This window comes from Engraulis encrasicolus, chromosome 22, assembly GCF_034702125.1.
Source record: "Engraulis encrasicolus isolate BLACKSEA-1 chromosome 22, IST_EnEncr_1.0, whole genome shotgun sequence".
NCBI lineage: Eukaryota > Metazoa > Chordata > Actinopteri > Clupeiformes > Engraulidae > Engraulis > Engraulis encrasicolus.
In genome coordinates, this window is record NC_085878.1 from 18,526,628 (window position 1) to 18,552,232 (window position 25,605).

The following is a 25,605-nucleotide window of genomic DNA, read 5'->3' on the forward strand; positions in this document are numbered from 1 at the left end:
TTGAACTCTGATTCTTTCTTCCCTCATTCCATTTTTTCCTAATTTTCCCTTGTTTTCTGATGTCCTTTTCTTCTTTTCTCTTTTGCTCTGCTCTTCTCATTTTTCCTACTTTTTCTGCTCCGCTCCCTTTTCCACAGACAGGACCTCCTCCCCCTCGCGGCGCGGGGTCATGCGGATCAACATGCTGCTATCGGCCGTCTCGGCCACTGTGTCATCTGTCTCCTGGGCCATGGTCTTTGGTATGGGCGAGCGCTTACGCACGGGGGTCTGGGGTGGCTGGCTTGTGGAGGGCAGCTGGAAGGGAAGGAAGAAGGTGAGGTGGAATTGGACAAAAAAAGAGAGAGGGGCAGATCAGAAAGGTTACTTGAAGAGTCTGTTAATACATGTGCAACGGCAGGTTCACGATAAACATTATCATATGGTTATTAAAGGTATATTGTGCAGGAAATGGTCAAAAAAGGTACTTCAACTATGCTGCTCATTGAAACTGGGTTTCCTGTACCTATTACCAAATTTGATCTTTTCATGAAAGTTAACCAAGTAGTAAACTAATATTTTCTAGTACGCCCCAAGTGGCTATTTCTGGAAATTCAAAATGGTGGACCATGGAGAAGATCCCCCTTTTCATGTATGAAAAATGTTGTTTTTTTTTCCAGTCATAACGAATACTTTGAATTTGATGGTGGTGGTAAGTATTCATGATAAATGTAACATTAGTGAATGGGTAGCATGAATTCTGGAAATAAACATCTAAAAATCTTACACAGTGTACCTTTAATGGTTAGGGTTAGGGTTAAAATGTGTTTTTGTATGTAAAATTGAAGGGAGCAGGTGGAAAACTAGGTAAGATGTTGTTGGGTTGTAGGCTACAGGCTGCAACACAGTTTGTTCAATTGAATCTGTGTTTGGAGGCAGATAGTCTGGTTTTACCATACCCTCCTACTAACTTGTAATTTCATAGAGGGTCTGGACCTGCACATTTTAGCACTGATTTCAGGTCGGAGGCATGAACTGTGCTGAAGATTGCAATGATCAGATCTATTTTTACCCAACTGCAAATGCTCACGCCATTGTCAAACTACAATCAGCTAAACTATTATGCTAATGCAGAAAAAAATCCAAAGAGTGGGAGGAGTTCCCGGTTTTTCAGGAGCTCAGAAAGTACTTGCATTGCTCTTGACCTGACTAGTAGGTCGCTGTAGGTGTTGCGTCACTTGGAGGGCACAGCCTGGCTAGAGATGCCATGCTCCTTTAGGATACTTTACCATGGGTTCAGAGTGGAGTGATGTAGTGGAGACCGCTTAGTCTGAGACCAAGACATCACCAAGACCAAGACCAAGACAGACATGTCGAGAGACCAGTTGCGGTTCTAGACCAAAATTACCAGGGGGGCAGAGAGGGGCCGATTTGTTTTGAGGGGGGCCCTTATACCTTATTATTCGACCTTAGCTTCTGCCAAATATCTTTTTCTAAACCCTGTGTTGCCTAAAAACCTGCAAAAACACCTGCTTCAGCATCTCAAGCACATAAAAAGCATGCAATTAATTGTATTAAAAGCCAAGAACCTCATTTTGCATTCATTCTGCTCTAACATACCAATTCAAAAAAAGAAATACATTAAATGTCAAATTTCATGAGCCTAAAGCTACATCATGCAGCTCCTGCCACTAGGGTCTATTATGCACTACACAGTAGCCGGCATCAATGGGTTAATCAGCTTTTCATTATATTTCAAGCATTAAACATAACAGTTCTTTTTTCAATATTCCATGCTAGATTCATCATTAATCCAATCATTAGTCTTCTTTTAATTAAGTAGTAAGTGAAAAAAGAAAAAAGAAAATTCACATACAGTGTGTAGTCCTCATTGCACTCTAGTAAGGGAGGAACAAGAAAGTAAGGACAATAGGAAATAAAAAGAAATCCCATGATGCACTTCCCTGAAACTTAAGTCTACATCAACAATATTCTCCAATTGTGAAACCTTGCAAATCAGTCTACAAAAGCATTAAGGTCCAAAGCCTGAAACCTTGTTCATTCTATACTGAGAAATGTAACAAGGACCCCCTCAGTCCTGAGCCCGGGACAATGGACCCCCTTAGTCCCTTCCTATGTGTGTTGCGCTTGGAGTCCGTTAATGCAAGTTGCGTTCTGCGCCCTTCGCGGCAGTGTTAAGTCATTCATTTCTATATCATTGGCTGCTCGGCGCAGGGGCCATAGGCTGGGCCAGGAACAATTCTACAGTGGCCCTGGCCCACCCTGGCCCCTGTCTAAAACTGCCCCTGGTCGAAACCAAGACCAAGTTCGAGACCAAGACCAAGACAGGGCGGAACCAAGTCAAGCCCGAAAACACACTAGCCCTAGCCAGCATCTGAAGCACATAAAAGCATGAAATTAATTGTATTAAAAGCCAAGAACCTAATTTTGCATTAGAACATGTTCATTCAGCTCTAACATCCCAAATTTCTTAATTTAAAAAATAAGTCAAATTTCACAAGCCTAAAGCTAGATAATGCTGCTTCTGGCGTTAGGGTCTATTATGCACTACATAGTAGCTATTCATTATTTATTAAGCATTAAACATTACAGTTATTTTTCAATATTTCATGCTAGATTCATCATCAATCCAATCATTAATCATCTCACTGTATTAAATGAAAAAAGAAAAAAGAAATTCACATACAGTGCGTAGTCCTCTTTGCACTCTAGTAAGGGAGGAACAAGAAAGTAAGGAAAATAGAAAATAAAAAGAAATCCCATGATGTACTTGCCTGAAACTTTAGTCTACAACAACAATATTCTCCAATTGTGACACCTTGCAAAACAGTCTACAAAAACATTAAGGTCTAACGCCTTAATGTAACAAGGACCCAATTCTGTGCCCCCTCAGTCCTGAGCCCGGGACAATGGACCCCCTTAGTCCCTTCCTGTGTTTGTGTGTTTTGCGCTTGGAGTCCGTCAATGCAAGTTGCAAATTCGTTCTGCGCCCTTCGCAGCAGTGTTAAGTCATTCATTTCTATATCATTGGCTGCTCACAGGAGCTGTAGGCTGGGCCATGAACAATTCTATAGGGGCCCTGGCCCACCCTGGCCCCTGCCTGAAACTGCCCCTGGTCGAGATCAAGACCAAGTCGAGACCTAGACCAAGACAGGGTGAAACCATGTCAAGCCCGAAAACACACTAGCCCTAGAGTGCTAGAGACTGCAATCACACACTAGTGTGGATTGAAGGACAAAAGTAGGCTACCATAATTAGGTTTTACTCTATGGCCTAAAATGGACATGCTTTAATATGAACAAGACACAATATTCAAGACAGGACATTTTTCAACATTGTGTCATGGTAAGGTTTTGTGGTGAGCCAAAACCAAAGCAAGTGAAGACCAAGACAAGAACAAGAACACGGAAAAATGCTCCTGAGATCAGTCTCAAGACCAAGACCGGTCATACTATCAGAGTGAAAGGACTTCAATGGGAAAAATTAAAAAGTCACAGCACTTTAGGACACCGGAATTGATCCCATTTTTTGCATTGGTGACGCGTAGAATGATTTATCTCGGTTACCATATTTCAAATCTTTCTTGTAGTCTTCAAGAGGTATATAAACTAGAATACCACACCACATCAACCAGAACTGAAGAAGCTCCTTGGAATGAGGAGTGAAGAGTCTACCAGCACAAAGAAGAGGTCCAGTTGTTTACAGTTAAACTGTTTGGAAAACAGGACCTGGATGAATGATTATTAAGCTTTTGTGTGCATCTTTCAAAGTTGTCAACCTGCTAAATGGCAATGTGTCGAGAAGTCCAATTGATCTGATACAATTTCTGCTACTGTCTACAAGTAGGATTTCTGTATGAATTACATATTTTGACCCAAGTTTACAAGGAAGTATGGTCAGTTCACATCCATGTTGTCCCCCACTTTGAGGCGTGGTGCACCAAAGCCACATGCGGCGACATCACGCCGGTTATGTATACTCAATGACGTCAACCCTCCCTCCCCCATTCCCCTCCCACCTGCTTGCTGATTAGACAAGATGGAACGCCTCCTCCTGTTAAGTCGAGTCAAATGAGATCATGCGTCACGTGTCAGGAAATGGTAATTGAGGTGAAGCTTACAGAAGGTTAAGGCCAGGCCAGGAGCCAGTAAAGGTTGCACATGTACTGTGCCACTTCTCTTTTTCTGTCTTTGACAAAAGATGCGTACCTCCAAGCCTCCAGCCTCCTCTTTTTCTTTCAGCTTGGCAAAGGTGCCTTTGATTCCCGCCTGTTCGGTGACGACCAGGGCAGCTTTGAAGAGCTTGGGCGTCTCTGAGGGTGGTGGGATTACTTCTTCCGCTTTCTTGCCCTCTGCTGTTTCCGGTTTCTTGTCCTTTGTCAACATTTTCCTGTGGAGCAATGACAAGGGTGAAGGTAACATGTTGTCATACCTGATGTTCAAAGTTGGACATTGGATGCAGAAAAAAGACCGCCACCGCCCGCCACCACCACAACCATACACTCAGACATACACACACACACACACAATCCCCAGTTGTTCCTAAATTGAACGCAGAAGTGAAGAACACTCACAGTCATGAGGCACACATCCACCTAAATAACAGAGCTCTCATTCCCTCTCTGTCTGGAAACACAACAGGACAGGGCACCAGCAAGCTAAGTATGGCAGGGAGGGAAGGGCAGAGCGGTAGCGTTTGCTGTGCCTGCGGCTGACTGATCACATGATTGAGAGATCTGGAGGTGTGATGGAAAGCAGAGCGAGAGGATTTGCACGTGTTTTAGCCCCCATGCAGGCTTGTGTAAGCATGAGCGTGTGTGTCAGTGTGTGTGTTTAGTACTGTAAGTAGGTAGCGGTAGGTGAGCTGGGAACCCTAAGCTGAGGCTCGGGAGGTTGGGTCAGGTTGGGTTGGGTTAGGTGGAGCACCCAGCTTCCTCACTTGGCCTTCTTGCGGAGAAGCTTCTGGGACTCTGGATAGTTCTCCAGAATTGCTGCCAGGTCCTTCTTATCCAGAATCATCAAGTTGGCAAAGCCGTGAGCCTTGACGTTCGCTGTTCGCCTGTTGCCGCCGGCTCCTGCTAAAAGACTAGACAGACAGACAGACAGACAGACGGACACAGGCATATTTTTACAATAACACAGCAACTCACACTCACAGACACCTCATCGAACAGGAAGACATGCAGTGTTGAAGAAGTAAAAACATTCCGCCACACACTGCATCTTCAAGTCTGAATCAGCTCACTAATCCTCTCGAGCTACTTAGTGAAGTCAACATGTGTTAAGACTACAGGCAGACAGACAGAGGATGGTATATGGCAGAACTTTTAACCTTCTAGACTAGTGCTGCCTCATTCAGCACTTCGGCAATGTGTGTATCAAACGCTCACCTGATTTCCCCAAACACAGAGCCTGCTTTGATGGTCACAAACACGATCTTCAGGTCAGGGCCGCCCACCACCTGTACTTCTCCTGCTTTAATGATGTACATTTCACGACCAATCTCCCCCTATGGAGTGACAAGCATCCAACACGTGTTATAATTCGTCTTTTTCACAAAGATGTCAAAATAGTTCAATTTCAAAATGAAGCCGGTATAAACGACAACTGGGTTCAGGCAGAAAACCACAAAAACAGTGGCGAGTAAGTTTATGTCTAGGCCACTGGATGCAACTTATTCACTAAGTTTTTACTTGAAAATGTGTGAATACTATATGAAGTGGTACATTAATCAAGGACAAGACTTAAAATGCTGGGCTTAATAGCTACTTAAATCATATGAGTCAATTTAACACGTTTTTAAAACCAGTTCATATTAGTTAGGTAAATATTTAGCTACACATTTCAAATATCGCCCTTGCATAGTGCTTTGATAGACATTTTCATAAAATCAAGCCATTTTTAGACAGAGGTGAGCCCCTTCTCCATTCATTGACATTGCACAGGTCTTCCTCCAAAAAATGGCCACCACATTGTTGCAACAATTTGGGGCGTGACCACTTTGATCCTTTTTCTATACTATGTGGTCCACACTATCAGCAAAGATGTTGTTTTACTGCCACATATAGGATGATTTGCATATCACCTTGTTGTATCACATTATGTTCATGCAAGCAGCGTCATCCCCAAATGAAGATGGCTGTAATCAAATCGAGACAGTTGTTCCAATAGACAGGTAGTCAACACAAGGGAGTCAATGGCCGCGTTCTTGATTGCACATTTCTGTGCAGTTCGCGCAGCACGCATGCGCAATGCCACATTACGATGCATTCTGGTTAGACAATTGCACATGCACCGCACCGCCACAAACGCAGCCAATGTGACACGTAGTGTTCTACACCTATGGATGATAGCAAGGATTTTACAATAACTGCCTAAAGCATTACATTTACCTTTTTACAGACGAAGTCCCCTGGGAGGTAGACAACAGACTTCAGCCTTGTAAGCATATCAAAAATCAACTGCCTGTCACAGCCCTGCGGAAGCCAGAATGGAGATATGACAGTTAGTTGTGTTTGTAACATAATTAATTAGCATTTTATTCTTGAAATCTTTCTGCATGATGCTCTGATTCAGTGCTTCACCTGAAAGAGGGCAACTTTACTGACGGTGGCAAAGTTCACATCCTCTGCAATATCGAGCCTCATCTTATGTGGTAGCTGCATGAGTAATTCCTGCTCGTCTAGAGGGATAAACAAAGAACGTATTGGCAAAGGTGAAAGGCAGGGATTAAAGTTTTCCGTCGCTACGACGGAATTCCGTCAACTGGATTTTCGTTTGGACGGATTTCCGTCCGTATAATTTATGTCAATTAATTTACAATTTTTACTTTCCAACTGAACTCAAATCGAGAGCACTCCTGGTCATGAGAAGGGGACGAGATGTTTGGTGTACGGATTTAGTTATACACTCCACCATTGGCGGTGTGATACAACATTCACTCATCAGTAGCCTAGTTTTGGGTCATCCCCTGTTCTTCCGTGTTCCAAAAAAAAGTACACGAGCGGTCAACAATTCTGTGGCAGCGCAGCGCGAGAAAAAAAATAGCCAAAATTGTTGCTGATGGCAGAAAAGAAAATAATTGTAATACATGTATAAAGTGCAGTGACGTTTCCATATCATTGCACCTGCCGTGGCAGATATTTAGAAAAAAAAATGAATAGTTTACTTCGACTGCGTAGCCTATGATGTCCTTTTCATGAAGGGGTTGCCTTTTAAGCATTGACTCTTACTAGCATTTTTCATAGCCCCAATGGGACGACTATGGCAGCTAACTAGGATTGCCTACCATGCGTTTCATCCTCAAAGTTAAGCGCGTTTGACTGGCTGCGTGTAGAGCTAGTTGTCTTTTTGACAGCGGATAATTCACAGTCTCATCTGTACTCATATCAGATTAACTTTGTTGTTGCCGATATATATACTCAAATAAGTTAAACATGGGTTGCATTTGGGTCACGGATGGGCTATCCCTGGCAGAGCCAATTTATGCCACGTCTTGTTCTGGGAAGTAGTGTTCTGATGGGTGGACTCATGGTCGATAAATGCCGTTTCGACGTTTGTTTCACTTTCAAGGCTTGTTACTGTGTGACGCTATTTCTGCTAACTGGAATAGTGTGCAGCAGCAACAGTTGTGTGTGCGCTTGTTTTTGAGTGGCTCAACGTCTGTGCTCATCTTCTCGGACTATGCGTTTCGTTTGAGTTCAATTCTAGCCTATTTGCGCACTGCGCACTCAAGACTGATGGGTGGGTGATTTGCCTTGATTCGAGTGGAAAGCTGCGCGACAAGCTTGGGGAAAGTGTGTTACTTTTTGTAAACGATGGACGTATGTCTGTGGACTGTCGTGTCTGCTGCGTACTGTCAGCTTGTAGAACACGTGCGCATAGGAAGAATCGGGGACGTTTTTTAAATCAATGGTAGGCCTAAGAGTGTGCCTGGCACCGCACATCGAGAAGCAAAAGAGTAGCCAGTAGTTTTCAAAACGGTAGAACACAGAGGTAGACATACCGCACGTTTGTAAACGCCAACAAGTTATTTGTAACAGGATGAATACTGAAAAAGGCCTAAGGGTGAAAAACATACAAATAATTAAAGCTAGTTTTTCTCCTCTGATTGCTATGATCAGGGCTTTTAAAATGTCAGAAATACAACTGCAAGCAATGCGCACCAGTGCTTTCACCTGAGAACAGTGTTTGCCCATTCTAATGTGAAAGACAAAATATAGACCTACTACTACAACAAAAAAACCCCATAATGGGATCACTCACTGTATCAACACATTGTAATTCCAAGTCAATAATTCTCTGAGATCAGCTACCATTTTGAAGCAGCATTCATTGTGAATCCATTCTGCATGATGTTGTGAACAATTCATAAACAATGGGTAGAAATAAGAGGAAATAACCAAAACATGCCCCAAATTTCAGTTCAATCTTTGCAGTCTGATATAGTATCCATTATCCCTCCATTCTCGGCCAGTTCTAGTCAATCTGGTGAGCGGCCTAGGCCTGCCCGCCCTCTTTCCTTTTTTTGTATTTAGAAATTGGCATCTGTAAAAACATAGCATTGTAGGCCTATATCTGATTGAGAACATCTGATCTAGTACCTGGTACACTCATACTGACTCTATATAGGTCTACTGAGTGTATAATGAATATTCATTGTTCATGTGAAGTGTAAAGATTTATGTTGGTTGAAGTTCTGATTTTGTGGTACTTTTTGTGGCCCTCAAGACATAGGCCTATTCTGCTCTAGGCGACTGCCCCGTCTGCCTATGCCGCTGGCTCTGGCACCATTCCTTGCATGTATGTTTCGTCATGAGGGCAGAGCCTGGCTACATTGGTTTTCGTAGGGTTACGGAGTGATACTCGATCGGGTGCCTAACCGGTAAAAAAGTTCAGTCAGATTACTTTTTTTTGCTTTAATCCCTGGAAAGGTGGTGTTACAGTTAGACACAATAAAGAAATACATTGTCTCAGGTAATTACATTATCATTTTTTCAGACACACTGCCTGAGAATAACAATCAATCAAAGTTTCATTACAGACTCCAACGTACAAACGTAGACAATACAAATACAATACATAAAGTGTAACAGGTGTGAAAATCACCTCCTATTAAAAGTGTACCTGTGCAAGTTTATTATTACAAAAGACAAATAAAGAAAAGCAATATTAAAAACAGAATTAAATGTAAATGTAGTCTCTCCTACAGAAGGCACATGCACCAGTGTCTCAAAATATAGGATTGATATCTGACAGAACTGTATTTAGGATTGGTCAGCTCTATAATGAGGTCATTTTGGGACCCCTGCAACCTGCCTATGAATTTATACACCAGTCCTCTCAGGGTGGTATGAAAGGTGCCATAAGCATATACTGCGGGCATTTTTCAAAACCTAGTGCAGTGCACTTCCAAGTGTATCAGCCTAATTAGTCACGCCCAGTGATTGGATACTCTTTGGTGAACTCTACGGAATATCCAATCACTGAGTGTGACTAATTAGGCTGATATACTTGGAGGTGCACTGCACTAGGTTTTGAGAAAGGCCCTGCATGTCTAGAACAGTCACCGATGCCAATCCCGATGCTTACCCAGCATGCCTTGTGATTTCCAGGTGTAGTCATACCAGGTTTTGACCCGATTCTGGACTTCATTAGGAATGCGATAGGTGGTCATGTACTTGCTGGTGCTGTCCATGCAAGCTCTATAGTATGTGTCTCCTGCTGTGGCAGCTCCAATGACATCCCTCATCTAGAAAACACAAGCTATCAGTGAGATCTAGAGAGAGAGTAGACTAGAGTATCATTTATTGATCCCGAGGGAAATTAAGGTGTCGAGTAGCATACATACATAAACAGAAGAAGACACAAAGACATCACAAACAACATTGCACATATATCCACCATACATACAATATATTTACACACACACACACACACGCACACGCACACGCACACACACACACACACACACACACACACACACACACACACGCACACGCACACGCACACACACAGCTTTTTAGTAGTGGTGTAGATTGGCACTGCCCTCATGATCCGATTCGATCACGATTCGGGAGGTAGCGATTCGATTCGATCCGATCCGATTCAATTCTACAATGCATTGCAATGCATTACATTTCTACTGAAAGCAAAGCAAATGTTTCATCAGTCATGATGAGGCAATACAAGTAGTCAGATACTGAGCAACAATTTATTGGCTGTTTTCTGGATCAGTCTGGATCAGTCTGTATCAGTCTTGCAATGCTTTGAAGTACTTTTATTTAATTTAACATTCATTTGCTCCCGAAATATCCACGGAAGTGATTGAAACTTAAATATTGCCGCATTGATTCTGGAACTTGCCGCATTGAATTGGATCATCCATGCCCTGCATTGGATTGGATCGCCGAATTGATCATTGTTGACACCACTACTTTTTAGTAGCAGATATCAAGTGGCACAGCCACAGCTTTTGGTACTCTGTAAGTAAGTAAGTAAATAAATAATTAGTGTCATTATTTGTGGTTACACCACCCTGACATCTGCTAGTAAAACATCAATGACCCAGTAACTTAAAGGTTTTAAGTTAGCCCCAAAATAGTGGCATACCCCTTTAAGGTCCACATCTTGTAATGGGGCCGACCAAGGGTTACCAATAAAGGTCATTGAAAGGATCCCTGTCTGATCATTTGGTGTTCTAAGATTGACCCCCTCACCTACATATATATATATAGATGCTATTTAAAAATGCTTAAAATGTTTTGGTCTCCTTAAAAGTTTTGAAAATTCCCCAAGCATTCAAGGGAGAACTAGTGACAATATCACTATCAACCAACCTGTCCAATCATGATGGAGAAGGCGAACACACCCACAAAGTAATTGACCCCTTGAAAGGTGATTTCAAAGACATTGGATGGATCTGGTAAGCCGCCAATGGTGATCAGGGTTTTTACAGCATAGTAGTAACAACGTATGTACCTGCGTAAGAACAAAGATTGGGTTTAAAAAAGAGAACCAGCTGGAGTCCAGTTAAAGTACATGGAAATGGCTTATTTGTATGCCATTGTACATCAATGTAAATATGCCAGAACACTGTAAGCAAAAGAGCTTATTTTTCATCTGCAGTCAATAACACAACACATTAATGAGTTTATGTTCCTTTTAAACCATAATGGATTACGGCCGTATCGCAGGTTGGGACTGAGAATGTTATTATGTTATGTGTCACTAACTTGTTCCCTCTGCCATCGTAGAGCCACTTCGTGGTACCCAGGCCTTGAAGGTCACATCCATAGTAATACAGGCAGGCGTTGACATGCAGGGAGTAAAGCAGGTAGGCAGTAGTTCTGATTACTCTGAAAATGGGACAGAAATGAAGTGAAGTTATAGATAGACTCTGAGAAGCTGTTTATTTGAGAATGCTTTAGTTTTGGCCTTGCTTTTACACAAAAACAGAGATTTAGAAAGTGCATTTCAAATTTAAAAATATCCCATTTAGGGGGATAAAACTCACTAGGTACAATGGAGTTTTTATTTTTATCCACATGTCTGTTTACAGGTAAATGGACAAAAAACTATTCGCATTTAGAAATATCCAGATACTTGTAAATAGCACCTGAGTGACACAGGTCCAACTCAGTCCTCCAGGCCTGTGAGAGGTGTAAATCCTGTCCACCTGCTGGTGGTGTGTGGTAATTACCTGTAAATGTATGCTTTTCTCATGACGGCCTCGATTCGGTCGTTGAACTCGAAAAACGCCATGTACTTTCATTGGAAGGAAGAGAAATGACAGTATTAGTGACATGACAGCTTGGGTGGATCATTAACCATCTTGTGGTATTGTAGTGGCATTATAGTTATTCCTATGCAGTGATGGACAATCTGGATTGGTTACTGTTACAGTGCATATTCCATTCAGTTTCACCTGTACAATTCAACCAGTTGATTAATTGTCAGGTTGAATGATCACCTGGTTGAACTGGGCAAGTAAACCCTGTTAATGTGGAATAGAGTAGAGTAGAGTAGAGTAGAGTAGAGTAGAGTAGAGTAGAGTAGAGTAGAGTAGAGTAACTTTATTGATCCCCAGGGGGAAATTCAGGAATACGTGACACTGGATTGTAACTAATGAATCTAGGTTGCCCATTAACCCTTTACAGTCTCACCTTAAAAATGCGTGGGAAGCGCAGAAGAGAGAAAACTCCTGTCTTGAAGTATAACAGGTCCAGGGGAAACAGACTGATCATATCCATCTGCAATACCCCAGAGGAGTCACCTCAATATTATGACATTAGTATTAAATGTTATGACATCAGGCATCAAGTTTAAGTTTATTGTAGCCAGTTTGACGGTATAAAAATACAGTTGCTAGGAATATACTTTGGTGTGCACACAGAACTCATCAACCGTACAACCAGACAAGACAAAACAAAACTAAGGAGGCACATAACAAAGCCAAAGAGGCACACAGCACAAAATACAGCATAAAGTATAAAGTAGTGTTTCTCAACGGGGCGGTACAGCCCCCCAGGGGATGTTGGGGAGCTCTAGAGGGGCGTTGAGAAGGATACAGCTGAAAAGGGGCGGAGCTTAGTTGCCATCTGTTTAATTTTTCAATACTAAGGAGGGCGTTGTCAGCTTTATGATGAGGTCAAGGGCGTGATGGGAGGCTTGTGATGAGACCAAGGGGGCGTTTGTTCAAAAAAGGTTGAGAACCACTGGTATAAAGTATTTTCAAAGTATATCAAAGTGTAATACATGTCATGCATATCTCTGTTTTCCTCTCACCTTGAATCTCAGAGTTGACCGATAGTTCTCTTTCATGTCCTTTCTATCCGTCTGAAATCAAAAACATTTTGACTGTAAACATCATTGTAAAACTTTCCTGACACAAAAATGAAGAGCTCTTTCCCAAAACTCTAAATTTACTAAAATCTTCAAAAAATGTGTTCAGAAAGTGTTTTTTATATTGCGCTTCTCAGTCAGCATCAGTGAAATCGCTTTTTGTTGTTTGAATTTGGTGAGGATAAATAAGGCAACATTAATGAATTGCCTTGATGCTACCTTACAATGAAAATCCATGTATAGGCCCTGCCGTGGCCAACCGGACCCTGCCGTGGCCAACCCCTCCCCATCTCTCTCCCCATTCACTTCCTGTCGACCTCTCATACTGTCCTGTCATAAATAAAGTCTAAAAAGATCACAAAAAAAGAAAATTCACGTGTAACGTTTTGGAAAAAAAGCTCTGCATATGAACGCTCATCTGTTCTCGACAACCACACACACCACAATGTCTCCAGCGCGGACAAACTGCAGCCTTGGCTGGAAGACCAGGATGTCCACAATGTAGATGACATCACAGGTGTAGTCGGTGAGCAGCCACCAGTGGATGTTCTCGTCGGTCTGATAGGGGAAGGCCCACCGCACGGGGATGAGCCACACGTTCCAGTTCCAGGCGCACATCACAACAAACAGCCACATAATGTAGATCATGTCTGGGGTGGAACAGAAAGAAAGAAAGAAAAAAACAAGGGCCTGGGTGACTTTGTAAACATTATTCCCGTTTGTACAATTAAGTTGCTTAAAAAAAAACATCAAAATAGCATATCTTAAAGGTGGGGTAGGAAATGTGTATTTTCAAAATGTAGCTTGATCTAATGATTTTTCCAAGATCTTCTACTCTACCTTTAATGTCAGAATGGATAATATGGATAATATCCTCCCCCCCATTGCTGGTCTTTACAACTAGTTTTTAAAAGTAGGGTAGCTGGGCCTAGTGGTTAAGGAGATAAGCTTTAGATCAGAGGGTTGCAGGTTCGAATCCCACTCTTCCACTCCCTCTCTCACTGCCTTGCTGTGGTGTCCTTGAGGTGCCCTTGAGTATAAAGTAAAGTGAAAGCCCAATTGGGAAACTCCAACTCCCATTGTCAGCACACAAATGAACACTGCACACTACGAAATTGCATTTATGCCTCACTCGTGCAAGGGGGACAGCCCTCAATGGCGCCCCAAGGGAGCAGTGCGACGGGACGGTACCATGCTCAGGGTACCTCAGTCATGGAGGAGGATGGGGGAGAGCACTGGTTAATTACTCCCTCCAACAAACTGGCTGGTCAGGAGTCGAACCGGCAACCTTTGGGCTTCAAGTCTGACGCTCTAACCGCTTACCCATGACTGCCTCAGTAGGGTATCTAACCCCACACTGCTCCAGGGACTATAACCAATACCCTGTACTTAAAATGTAAGTCGATGTAAGCGACAAGTAAGTGTAATGTAATGTCATGTAACAACAACGTACTGGTGACGGGGTCGATGCTGTCGGGGAAGCGGAACTCGATGATGCTTCTGATCCAGCCGGGCAGTGGAGGCCTTTTGAATTTGGGGACTTTGATCTGCTTGCCCATGAACTCAAAGGCTCGCTCTTCTTCCACCGCCACCTCCGGTTCGTCAGGGGGGGCCTCTTTCTTCTCCTCTGGGGGCGGGGGAGGTGGGGGAGCAGCAGCAGCGGGGGGCTTCTGAGCTGCAGAGGGCAGATCAGACGTCAGAGAAGCAAACTTTTGGCCAACTTGGGATTGCTCAGCTTTGCCCAATGACCCAAGACCACCCACCAAGTCAGTCATTCCATAAAGGTATACTGTCTACTGTGTACTGTCTAACATGGGCAGACAGAATTTTGAGAACAATTAAAGGACTCCCAATAGTAATAAGTAGGGCTACTGTAGAAAAGTTGCTTATTTAGAGTCTCATAATTGCTAGTCATGTGTGCTCAATGCACTGTTCTACAATGCTCTTGTCCAGAAATTTGCAGCTGTAGACCTGAAGGCAGTCAAAACTCACGCTCCTCCTCCTCTTCGGACTCGTCCGGGTCTATGAGGCGGTCTCGGACTCGCTCTGTGCGCTCCTTGAAGAGCGTCACCAGCTCTTGCAGCCGTTCATGTACCACGATGCCCGACTGGCTGGCTGAGGAGACGGGTCTCTGCTTAGCTCTGTTGGAAACAATATCAAAGTCCAAACCAGAACCAGAGCGAGTTAGTTGTTGTCTAGTGAGAGTGAGTTTATTGTCTTTAACCCATTGATGCCTAAGGCACGTGCAAAAAAGGGTGCTGAATGCCTGAGCCCTTTTTAAGAAAAGCTGCCCTCAGCCTATAAAAACCTAAATATCTCAGCTTCTGAAGCACATAAAAATATGCACTAAGTTGCATTTAAACGCTAAGACCCTCATCTTTCATTAGAAGGTGTTCATTCATTTCAAACAAACAGAGATTTTTAATAAAGGTCTTAACATTTCATGAGCCTGAATGTTGCGTAATGACGCTCCAGGCGCCAGGGCCAATGTTGCACAACGCAACATCAGGCATCAATGGGTTAATACTGATGATTGAATGTTAAAAAAGAACCCACTGACATTCTGAATTTGATTGGTTATGTCACCAAAGTACAAACATGTAGGTGCATCCAATTTAATAAAGAATCTTTATATTTTCACAATAATCAGTGTGCCTCAGATTTTTCCGACAATGATTTTCAACAAGGGAGGGCCATAGTGGCCGGGCCTTCATCATACAGTATATACATGGTGCAAATAGTCAAAACTTTCCGCTCCTTCACTCTGCTGGAAACAACATCAAAGCCCAAACCAAACCAGAACCAAAGTGAGTTTGCGGTGGCCCAGGACCAGGAGGAGCATGGAACAGAGCTCCCATGTGGAATCCCCACGTCATCTGCAGCCCCTCCCTTACATGCTCTCACTGCTGGGCTGCACTGTTGCTGGTACATGGCCACGGCTGCAGTAATGGCTTGGCACAGGTCTGAAGTTTCCCCACAGTTACACCACAATATACTGGGTGGGGCTGCTGCTGCTGCAGAAGTGGCCTGACAAAAACTTTGTGTTACTCACCCGTCCTCTGCAAGCAGACCAGTCTTCTGGCCCTCACCTTCGTGTCTGTACAGGGAAAAGAGTTTAGAGACACCTGTCAGCAAAGGATCTATGGTGTGAGGCAAACTTACGAAGTTAGATTCGAACTGCATGTTATATTATTATTTAGTTAAATTATTACCATTAGTTTATCTGTGTGTCTGTCTTTCTCTTTGGGTTACACTTTATTTCCATGTTACTATGTATATCAAGCATGTACAGTGTGTACATACAGTATATGTACACCATATAGGGATACACTATTGGCACTGGATCAGATGCTTAGTGTTATATGAAACACATGCTCACCCAGGCAGAGTGATGCCCATTGCCTCCGGGTCATCCTCAACAACAATTTCAGGTACGGCCGGAGCTCCCTCATTTAAATCATCTGCAGGTTCCACTATCTCTAGTAGTTTAACTTCTGCAAATACAACAGAACAGATTGTGAGAAATGAAGACCTACGGAACAGATCCTCAACCTGGACATTCCTAATAGGAAGAAAATTACCCCTCCTCATCAGGCAGACTTTTCTGGAATTTCTAGAGGGCAGTCAAAAGTGAGTACATTTAGAAATGTAGGCCTTTAGTTTTTGACCTACATACTGAGTAGACTCTAGAAGTAGTAGGTTACTCACTCACCCGCGCCTCGTTGACTGTCAAATCTACTTAAACAGCACGTGTCTTGGCCAGAATATGGGTCAACAGTCATTGACTAAGTTACAAAAACAGCTACTTTGCCTAAGTAGCCATTTTCCGGAGGTAGAGTCAAAATGGGATTTGCTAGTTCTAGTCGACTTGTCAATGGTGCAAATTTGATACTGGATTTTCTGTAGTGACCCTGTAGTTTAAGTGACGATACTGAGATTAAATTGAAAATTAAATTGAAATTAAATGTATAACATCTTCCTGTTTAAGCACCAAATCTATGTTTCTGATTGAGTAAATCAGAAAGATAAGGATAAATGACTGATATCAGCAATGATGGTTTATAAAATATACAGTAGTTCAAGAACATATGATACATATGACATGAAATGACAACAGAGCACGGCACAGCACAATACACCACGACACAGCACGGTACACCACAGCACAGCACGGCACGACACGACACAGCCCCCCAAAAGAGGCCAGTGAGTTCACCTGAATTAAGGCACAGTGCGAAGGCTCTTGGCAGGTCGGATGGCTAGATGGCTAAGGAGAAGAAGCTCTGAAATAGATCTAGTGTCTGGCTTGCTGGCAGACAGGCAGGCAGGTGGAGGGATGGGGATGAAGACTTATTTTGTTGCTTTGTTTGTTTTTGTTTTTTTTTTTTATAAAAAAAGGGGGGTGGGGGGTTTCTTGGTTATCTACAGGCTGCAACTCCAGGTCTTGGCACATGTGCCTAGGCAACCCGCAGGGGGTTCAGGGTGCTAAAGCGATGGCTGATGATGAGGTAGCACTGCTGGGGGAGGTGACACAGCGAGGAGCCTTTTAGCCTGCCGATGGTGATGTTATTGTTCTTCAGCAGTATAGTAAGGTGGTCAAGGCACTCGGCAGCGTGGGGGACTTTCAAGAAGCAGCTTTTCACCATCACTGTGGTGGGACAGAAAGCGCATCAGTGCATGTGTACGTGTGTGTGTGTGTGTGTGTGTGTGTGTGTGTGTGTGTGTGTGTGTGTGTGTGTGTGTGTGTGTGTGTGTGTGTGTGTGTGTGTGTGTGTGTGTGTGTGTGTGTGTGTGTGTGTGTGTGTCTGTGTGTGTGTGTGTGTGTCTGTGTGTGTCTGTGTGTGTTCATTCGTGTGCACGTGTAATCATTGCAGGCAGATGCAGAATCTGACAGAATCTGCATTCACTGTAGACAGAAAACAGCATGTGACTTCAAAACCATCTAGGCTATACACTTCAGAAAATAGAATATAGTATTACATAAGATCAGAAATAATTTAAATATAAGCATAATTATATTACAATCATTTGAAACACACTAACCTCCACAGCCGTTCTCTGCGGAATCTTCTTCTTTTTTCTGAAGAAGAAGACGAGTGTAAATGATCTGTGCTGTATGCAAAAGGTAGATTGATTTGAGTGGATGTTATATGATGTGCAAACCCTACAGGTGGGGCGTACTCTACCTCATCAGTAGGAGATGGCTCTTTGCTGTCATGACCTGGTTGAGTGGTCACTGGCTCTGGAGCTGCCTCTATCCTGCAATACAATAAGGACCAGCAGGGGGCAGTCAAGTCAAAGCCTCAGTTCTTAGATGAGGAGTGTAACGGGCCATAGTGATTTGGCTGTGAATTACACTGGCAAATGGTAAATCATAATAATAACAACGTCAGATTAAGTATTAGACATTATGCAGAAATGGTACAAATACAAGGGATGAGGTGACACAATTTCCCCCCTTCTTGGAACATTGGTTCACAAACATACAGACAGAATTCACTCACAGTAATAAAGAATGTTAATAACAACATAGGTAATGGCACATTGTATTGTCCCATCCAAAAGTCTTGGAACACCAAGCTGTATTCTCTCGTTTTTGTTGTCCACCAGACATTTTGGATTTAACAGCCATAAGATGAATTTGAAACAAAAATTCAGAATGTCAGCTTTGATTTCCGGGTACTGTATTTAAATCTGGATGTGTGAAATAATTTTGGATTGATCACCATTCAATAATTTAAAAAAAAACTTTATTTGTATAGCACAATTCATGCAAGACATGCAGCTCAATGTGCTTTACCATTGGACCAACAGCAACAATAACAACAAATGAAATAAAATAGGTTGATTAAGAAGAGAAATATTTGGCAAAAGTTAAGGTTAAGGTATGATGGATAAGGATTTGGAAACCGCTGTACTAAGCATAAACAGTAGTTGATGACAAATATTTAGAGAGAGTTGGACAGAAAAGCCCCAGAACATCAGTAAGACATCAACTAACAAACTCCAAGGTACAGGGGTGAATGTATTCCAATAAACTTTAAAGAAGACACACAGACGCATTACCACACATGCAAAACACACATCAGCAATACGAATCTGGAGGCCACATTGAAATGTGAAAGGAGAAGTATAGAGATTATCCACAAAAGTTCTGGAACACAATCATATGGATGGACTGATGAGATCTTGAGTAGTCCAAGAAAAGCCAAAGTAAGGATGAAATAAAGGAACTGCTTATGGCATGAAGCAGATAAGCTCAGCTGTGAATAAAAGGTAATGCCATGGCCTGGACATGCATAACTGCTTCTGGAACAGGCTCCATATTTGTTGATAATGTAACTGATCATTATCACAACTGAATTAATTCCAAATAGGGGGGTAAATATATGGTTTAACCGAAAACAAAATTGATACAAAAGTTTTTTTTCATGGATTCTATAACTATTGGACCTGCTAAAATTACATAGTAAAATCTAGTAGGCCGGCCCAAATCTTGGGTTTCACTGCATCCAGTGACAGCTGGTCCTAACTTTTTTTTCCGCACAGTCTACGGCACACCTGGCATAATGGGCAGGAAAACGACAGAGAGCCATGAAAGAGACCCTGGTCTAGAACATAGCAGCGCATATGGCATTGAGTTGTTGACCCAACCCAAAAGGGTTGGTCATGACACTCCTCTTTTTGTTAACCTGCATTGGCTATGGTGTCACTGTCCACTCAAATTAAACACAAGGCCTAGATCCTTGCTTACCAAGCTACAGCAGGCTGAGCTCCAGCTTACCTGAAGGCTATGCTAAAGCCCTATGTTTCTTACAGGGCATTGGGTTCCTCCAGTCCCAACTGTTTAACCTTGCAGTTACTCAGACAAGTGGAGTGGCTCCTATCATTTCAGTTCAGCTGTAGAAAGACCCAAAACACCCAGTGACTCCAGGAAACCTCACTGATGATGTGTCCAATAAAGTGAATAAGAAGATGCTTGACAAACAGCACTGGAATATTACCATAGCAGTAGGCTATAGCGTCTTTATCAACGATGACAGCATTTCTAACTTAACAGTTAACTTGAAAGTTAAGAAAGAGAACTGAATACTGAGGAATTGCACTCAAAATGTACATGCAGATTTGGACACCTTTAGCTATAGTTTTAAGAGATAGATGCAGGCTTTAAAATCACCATGTCCCATCAGTCAGTCTGTCATATCTTAAATGACAGAATGGGAGGATGTCAAACAAGGCTCTGGGACAAATTAACCATACAGGAACTTGGAGATTTGATTGAGAGTTTAACCCCATGTACAGAAAAACTACACACTTCATAATATTCTGGGGCCTTTTACATATGAGACTTTCCCATGTGATATAACTGACTGTATGTAGGTCTACTGTCCTCCACTGGTCAACCAATGTATCAATTTATGCTGTTGTTACTTTGGTTGACCAATAGATGGCAGTAGAGGCAGATACAGAACTGGGAAGCCTGATTAAAGAGGCCCTAGAATATTGCGAAGAGTTACTAAAACAAAAATGTCTTGGCCTAAATGTTTACAAGACCTGTAGCCCCAGAAATGTCCAAATTCATAATCATGCATTTTGTAAATCCAGTTTTAAAGGCTTAATATATCCCAAAATAGTCAGGCTGATAAAAAGGCTCATATACTGAGGGGGCATGCGATTAGAGGGCCTGTAAACTAAAGCTGGAGATCTCCCAATCTGCTTGTAAATTATGTATACAATTCCTGGGCTTGAAACGCAAGTGTGGCACCCAACCTTTGGAAGGCCTCATCTCCAAACCTGTTAGAGGTAGGATGCAAAAACTTGGTTTTCTTTTAGGTTCTGGGGATTCGTGTGAATTGACATGGACTGACCCTAAGGTAAATATCACATAAGATCAATGATACAGTAAGTAGACCTCCTTGCATAAGATATAACACCTATTAGCTTCTTGATGCTATCTTGGACACGATCTTGAAAATGACACCTTTTCTGCTGTCAGATTTTATTAGATTTTCAATATGTTAATAAGGACACTTAGATGGATCATAATCAGTTGAAAAACCTTTTGTATCAATTTCATTGAGGTTGGGTGTTTTTTTTCCATAGATTTACCCGACTAAAACTGTACACACACATTTTCCCTGCCAATTCATGGAAAATGCATTCAAACTAATTGGGAGGATTTTAATCATGCAGCTGGACAATTAAAACCACCATAACGTAGGAGTTGATCAGGGGGGAAAGTGAAAGGACAAATCTGGACAAATCAATCACTTGACTTGCATTTCACCTCTTGAAGAAGAGAAGGGAGAAATGCCATTGAAACAAACAAGAACTGAAAGAAGCATCAGTAAGCGCATCACAAATGAAGCGTCTTTCATTTGGTGATGTCCATGGGCTTGAGGAACAGGGGTTATGCCACCAAATATGTTATTTCCTTTGAGATTATCTGTTCCTATACTGTACTTTCTCTCTCCTAAAAAAATGCTGTGGTGTAATAGAAATGACTATAAATCTGAAATGATTCAATGCTTCTAGATTTAAATACAAATGAAAGCTATTCTGAAATAGCATCACAAATAAATCATATAAAATTTGGTGATGTCCATGGGTAGGAGGCTTGAGGAAGTTATTGCAATCAAGGGTTATGCCCCTAAATATTATTATTATTATAAAAAATATATGTTATTTTATTTCCTTTAAGATGATCTGTTCCTATACTTTAGCTCTCCTAAAAAAATGCTATGATGTAATTCAAATGGTGATGGATCCAAAATGATTTAACACATCTACATTTAAATCCCAGGAAATAAAAGCTTAGATTCTGAACCTTTTTTTCATAATACATCTTCGGGTCTCAAACCCAAAAACAAAAAGAGAATTTGGCTTGCTGTTTCGAGACTTTTGGAGGGGACTGTATGTAGCCATTTGGGAATGGGCAGCTCGTAATGGCAGCTGGTGGAGCTAATAAGTTGCAATAACATGAAATAAAACATGGCTTTACTTACCTCTACTGTAAGTAAAGCAGTGAGGGGGGGATACAGTGTAAATCAAACCGCAAAGTTGTTTGATTTAAGCTTGAAAACACATGGTGTCCTTGAAGAACACATGCATTTCCGACATTTGATTGCATTCTACCGCTACATGCATTTTATTCCATTTACGCATTGGTGTCCTATAACCACAATGTCCTAGTTGCCTATATCACCCGTCATAAAAACGCTTCATGTCCAGTGGGTCAGACGCTGTTGCGGCATTTGGTTAAGAGGGAAGCAGGAATGTCCAGAGCAAGAAGCCTAAGGTCTGCTTAAGCATATGGGATGTACTGTAAATATACAGTAGGCCTACATGCTTTCTGCTTAAAGTGCTCTGGCAAGGACATGTCTTACTTATTTTGCTCCTCCTCACTGTCCTCCTGCAGTCTCTGCAGCCTGTACAGTGTGTCAGAAGGGACAAACAGAGCTTTAGCTCTCATGTTAAGTCATGGGGTTGGACAAAAACAGCCAGTGCAAGCATGGAGAAAGAGAACAAAAGGTGAACAGTAACTGGTCTCACACTCTCATTCACCCACACACCCATCCAAATCACACACAGCAGCATGAAGGCATGATAGAAAAAGGGAAAAGAAAAGGCGTAAAAGAAAGGATTCACTCACTCTGGCTCTTCCTCATTCTCTTCCTCCTGGATATCTGGTAATCTTTTTTGTGAAACAAAGAGTTGTCATATGAACTGTTCTCAGATGAACAGTTGTCAGATGTCAGATGAAAACGAGCCCTCACTTCACATGCCTATCGCATGCTTAAAAAAGGACCTTGGTGTACTTTAGTGTCTTTGCATGTGTGTGTGTGCATTTTCCATCTATTCAATGTACACATGACTGAATATTATGCCTATGCCTTCCTCTAAAGATGCACACCGTCTGTCACAATCCCAGATCTCAAAATCAACATATGCAAGCTCCACAAATTACTGTAGGTGTGCATAAGACATTACAGAAAGAATGAAGATGACAATATATGTGCTCAACAGATGCAATGGTTGTGTTAGTTGTGTGTCCTTTGCCACTAGATATGTCCCATATGAAAACGAAATTGCAAAGTGACTCATGGTTATACAAGACTTAAATGGTCCATATTGTAAAATGACCCCTTTCTTGTTTTCCTCATATGCAGTAAGCACACATACACATTCAGGCAGTCATGGGTAAGCGGTTAGGGCGTCAGACTTGTAGCCCAATGGTTACCGGTTTGACTCCCGCCCCGCTAGGTTGGTGGGAGGAGTATTAACCAGTGCTGATCTCCTCTATGACTGAGGTGCCCTGAGCATGGTACTGTCCCACTGTACTGCTCCCTGGCCTGGGGGTGCCATTTGGGGCTGCCCCCTTGCATGGGTGAGGAGTGGAGTGGAGTGTGGAGTGCTGTTTCCCAATTGGACTTTCACGTCCCACCAGCAATGTTTATGTATTGCAATGCAGGTGGCATGTGTATGTGTGCCTTTTTCATATGAGGGAAAGAATAGGCCTCTTTTACAACATGTGCCATAGTAGAAGACTTGTCAAAACCATATGATGAACGTATCATTTTGCAAGTTGAACGTGTTTCGTTTTCATATGGGCTGGCATTGGACTTACTGTTCTCCATTGTCTGGCTCCTCCATCGGGGCTATCTGGGTGCCCTGCTCCTCCTCCAGCTGTCTGACGGCCCTCTCGGCTGCCTGGCGGGCCATTTCCTCAGCTATGCGCGCCGCCTCCAGGCGCTCAGCCTCCAGGCGTTTAGCCTCCAGGCGCTCCGCCTCCAGGCGTGCAGCGTCCAGGCGCACAGCCTCTAGGCGGGCAGCCTCTTGGCGCGCAGCCTCCTGCCGCCTGCAGACGCCGGCACATGTATGTAAGGGGCCTTAAGCCTGGTTTATACTCGTCCTGCAACTGCAACTGCAGCCTACGTACACAAACCAGCCACCACGCCCCCCTCTGCAGAGCTGACACAACCTCTTGCAGCGCAGAACATATGCTTCTCCCAGGCTGAATTGTCCGTAATCTGCCGGTACGCTACCGGATAGTACAAGATCCTAATTGGTCCGCCGCCCTTGAATTCTCAGGAAAAAACGTCATGCCCACTTTTGCCCTGCGTATGCAGAGTTAACCGCTTTGAACTATGAGGACCCACCCCCTGCAGTGCGTCTCCTATTTCCTGTAAAGTCAGTGTTGTATGAGTAAAAAGAGGCCTTTATATAACTGACGTAAGTATATGTTAATGTATGGAGACGACGAATGTGAACGACGCAAGTAAACGAAGCAAGTAAACGACGCAAGTAGACGACGCAAGTAAACGATGCAAGTAAACCACGCAAGTAAACCACGCAAGTAAACCACGCAAGTAAATGCTATGAGTGAACACCGTGGGTAAGTGACGTGGTTAAATGACGTGAATAAATGGCGTGAGTAAGCAACAAAAGCAAACGATAGCACTAAGATAGAACTAAGAAAAACGTGAGTAAACGAAAATAATGCAAGTAAATGTTGCATCACACAAATAACTCAAGTAAGAAAGGATGCAAGTAAATGTTGTGAGTAAACACTTAGTCTTTTTTTAGTTCTGCACGTAAGCATCTTCCCATTGACAATGCATGTGACACAATGCAATGCAAGTATCACAAATTCAGACGATGCGATTTGTTTTGCAAAGACTTATGATGGAGGTCAAATTGTAGTGATATACAGTCTTGTGTCCGTGCATGTGAATGTGTAGCTATGTTTTGACAATGTAAGGGCCCTAAGACGGTTGGGCAGGACAGTAGTTATTGAATGAACTTGTGATGGTGTGTGACTATCACTAAAGTTGTGCAATGGGGGTGTGCTGCTCCCACTGACACTTCAATGAGCCTGGCTCTGGTATAGCCATTTGATCACAGGTTTGCTTTCTAGAGGACCGCATTTTAATGCGAGAGGGGCAGCTCTCCTTCCCTTCAGGCTTATGGCTGGCTTGCTGTGAGGCCTTGCAGGCCCACTTACTGTATGAGCCATATATGAGACCTCCAGGATAGATGACCCCAGTGACAAGGACTGCCGTGATAGGCTGTGTGGGGGACAACCAAACTGTGTGTAGCGCTGGTTTTCGCTTACCGAAGCGGAAGACCATGTGATAGAGGGTTATGGGTATTCTCCATCACACCAACAAGCCTGGCTTTCTGCTGTAGCTGTATACAATATGTATGGTAGACCAGAGGCCTGGATTTCAAACTGGCCACCACATTCACCACCACATTTAAGTCTAGTACTTCTACTACTTTTGCATTTTTACATCTTCTTGACATCTTGAGCCACTATACCTAATCAGGGATATACATGCATTTTGAGCTTTAAATGACCTGTATAAGTAAAGAGATTAGCAAAAATAAAAATGTTAGTGCAGATATAAAATACATTCTGTCATCCACTTGAGCTCATGAGGCATAACAGCGCAGCTCTGTATGATATAAATGGGCTCCAATATAAATAGCACTGTTTCAAAACGGGGAAAAAATGTTAAAGCAAACTACTCCACCCTGTGAAAACAACCTATTATACTCAACTCTGTTGTGGTTACATGGGCAGCTTATTCCAAGTTCAAGTCTGGAGACTTGGCTCTTGTCAGCGCCGAAGGCTCTTAAGACCCCAGGTGGGCACAGTATGTGTGAACAAAACAATGAATGACGATCACCTTTCCTCCTCCTCTGCCCTCCTGCGCTCCTCCTCCTTCGCGTCCCAGTCCGACTCCACCTCCTCCAGGACCAT

General features: G+C 42.8%; 1 protein-coding gene across 1 annotated transcript; it reads right to left on the bottom strand.

The window, feature by feature from the left end:
- cngb1a (cyclic nucleotide gated channel subunit beta 1a) lies at positions 1 to 25,605 on the bottom strand. Its single transcript, XM_063189235.1, has 25 exons — positions 25,532 to 25,605; positions 23,467 to 23,697; positions 22,492 to 22,533; positions 22,226 to 22,267; positions 18,026 to 18,098; positions 17,883 to 17,919; positions 17,306 to 17,487; positions 16,962 to 17,055; positions 16,219 to 16,333; positions 15,892 to 15,936; positions 14,832 to 14,980; positions 14,293 to 14,514; positions 13,281 to 13,489; positions 12,783 to 12,833; positions 12,161 to 12,247; positions 11,698 to 11,762; positions 11,231 to 11,353; positions 10,835 to 10,976; positions 9,588 to 9,747; positions 6,581 to 6,678; positions 6,389 to 6,472; positions 5,387 to 5,505; positions 4,936 to 5,082; positions 4,206 to 4,386; positions 1 to 294 (listed from the first exon to the last, which is right to left on the bottom strand). The coding sequence occupies exons 1-25, from the start codon at positions 25,603 to 25,605 to the stop codon at positions 106 to 108; spliced, it is 2,961 nt and encodes a 986-aa protein (XP_063045305.1). The 3' UTR covers positions 1 to 105.